At 39.5% G+C, this 1886-nt stretch overlaps 1 protein-coding gene across 3 annotated transcripts in view; it reads right to left on the bottom strand.

The window, feature by feature from the left end:
• LOC111391745 (ras-related protein RABE1c) overlaps positions 1-1886 on the bottom strand; it is a 17485-nt gene continuing 15599 nt past the window's right edge. For all 3 annotated transcript variants that reach the window (XM_023016993.1, XM_023016991.1, XM_023016992.1), the window contains exons 7-9: positions 641-703; positions 475-567; positions 1-383 (exon numbers count right to left, since the gene is read on the bottom strand). In XM_023016993.1, the coding sequence (XP_022872761.1) occupies positions 300-383; positions 475-567; positions 641-703 (240 nt within the window). In that variant the 3' untranslated portion in view covers positions 1-299. The remainder of the gene's footprint in view (positions 384-474; positions 568-640; positions 704-1886) is intronic.

The following is a 1886-nucleotide window of genomic DNA, read 5'->3' as shown; positions in this document are numbered from 1 at the left end:
TGGATAACACGATACCTTAAAATTGTTCGAACAATATAACGATAAAGTGTTCACAACTTCACGCAAGTTTTTCCCCCTATTTGTACGATTGTATTGAGCTTTACACTTGACTTAGAAATCATTTAACCAAAAACAGAGTCAAATCTAATAAAACGTTGATAAGATCTGCCATCGAAACCCATTGTGAATCAACTATAAATAATGAGGGATAACAATAGGAGCAACATCGATATTGTCATATTAAAACTAGTTCCTCCGTCAAAATGGTCAGTTTTAGGACGTATTTCCAATGGAATCCCTCAAGAACCACAGCAAGCTGATTTTTGGCTAGCTTGAGATGCCCCTGCTGTCTGGTCCGGTTGGGTAATCCTAATGGTTTGAGGCTGCAATAATCCAAAAACAGATAGTCCATACCCAAGATTATGCACAAACGTACAAAGACATTCCTGACAGGTAAAAACAAGCATTCGATACCTCTGCCCTTGAGTCAGTTTCAGCAAGTCTTTGCTTTATATCCCTGGCTATCGAGAAGAAAACCTCTTCCACATTCATATTTGTCTTTGCACTCTGTTTTACATAATGTTATTAAGACGGAATTCTTCTGTATGCAATTCCGAAATCAGAAACAAGTATTACTTACCGTCTCGAAGAATTTAATTCCATACTCATCAGCCAGTGCTTGACCCCTGGAGGTAGGTACCGCCTATAGAAGAGAGTACAGAAGACGGGGGTTAGATCAATCTAGGAATATAAAAAACAAGCTACATTAGAAAGATGTGTGAACGTTAGAAAACAATAAAATTATATGCATCTGTGACTAGTAAACCTGTCTGGAAAGGCATCTTCATATGCCTAATGCCTTCCCATCATTTTTTACTTGCTTTTTCCAAAGCTTGAAATTTTCAAATCCATCAGATTATATAATTTAATTTGAATGAAACAACTGTTGCCAAATTTCAAGTTCTTTGAACTCTATATATCCCCCATCAGAGCAGTGCTCTCAAATCCCACATATGCACACACACCCCTGCAAAGTTGTACGGAAATGATATGCATCTGTTCGTAGTTAATCTTTCGGCCATGACATCTTTATATGCCTTTCCATCAATTATTACCTTTTTTTTTACTGCTTGGAATTTTCAGATCTATATGATGAAACAATGAGTTTCGCGCGGGTTCGTCGTTAACAATTAAAAATGGATCAGACGATTGTGTAAGGGACAGATTTCTTGAGACAAAGTCCCAAAAAGGGGTGTTCTTTATTGGCGATGACTTTACAATCGGAAAGTAAAAACAGAATGCCTCCAAGGGGCGCAAGCACACGAGTTACTGAAAGAAGTGTTTAAATCTAAACTAAGAAATTTAAAGTTACATGTTCTCTGTTCGAGAATTTTTGATTCGGGGTCCTTTTGCTCTATGTCTTTTATTCCTTTTATACTCTCTGGATGATCTCTTTGTGATCAACCGCCTAAAAACTGTTTGATCGTTCTATAACTGCCCACTTTCCTCGTAATGGCCAACTTGTCATGGAACCGCCTTTTCTAACTGCTGCTGCCATTACTCTTTGTCGTTCAACCGTCTTCAATTGAATTCCTTGAATCGTGGAACGTGATAGGGCTGCTTAATAACTGCTTTGATCACTGCGCTTCTTGATAACCATAATACTTCATGTTTGCTAAGACCTTGGGTCACTCGAAGGTTTGGGCGAGAATAGAGTAGCAGCTCTGGGCGACTGCATGGCACTCCATTCGCTCAGATCCTGGGCGACTTGTAAGTTTGGGCGATGGTGTTACCGCGTTCATGGGCCTCCCTATTTGGCCTTCATCCTGAATTGTCTGATTGGGCTTCGTTCTTTGGGCTATCTGATTTGGGGATCCTCCAATTGG

This window comes from Olea europaea, unplaced genomic scaffold, assembly GCF_002742605.1.
Source record: "Olea europaea var. sylvestris unplaced genomic scaffold, O_europaea_v1 scaffold83, whole genome shotgun sequence".
Taxonomy (NCBI): domain Eukaryota; kingdom Viridiplantae; phylum Streptophyta; class Magnoliopsida; order Lamiales; family Oleaceae; genus Olea; species Olea europaea.
Note: the sequence above shows the minus strand (reverse complement) of the source record. Positions and strands in the feature narration are given on the sequence as shown.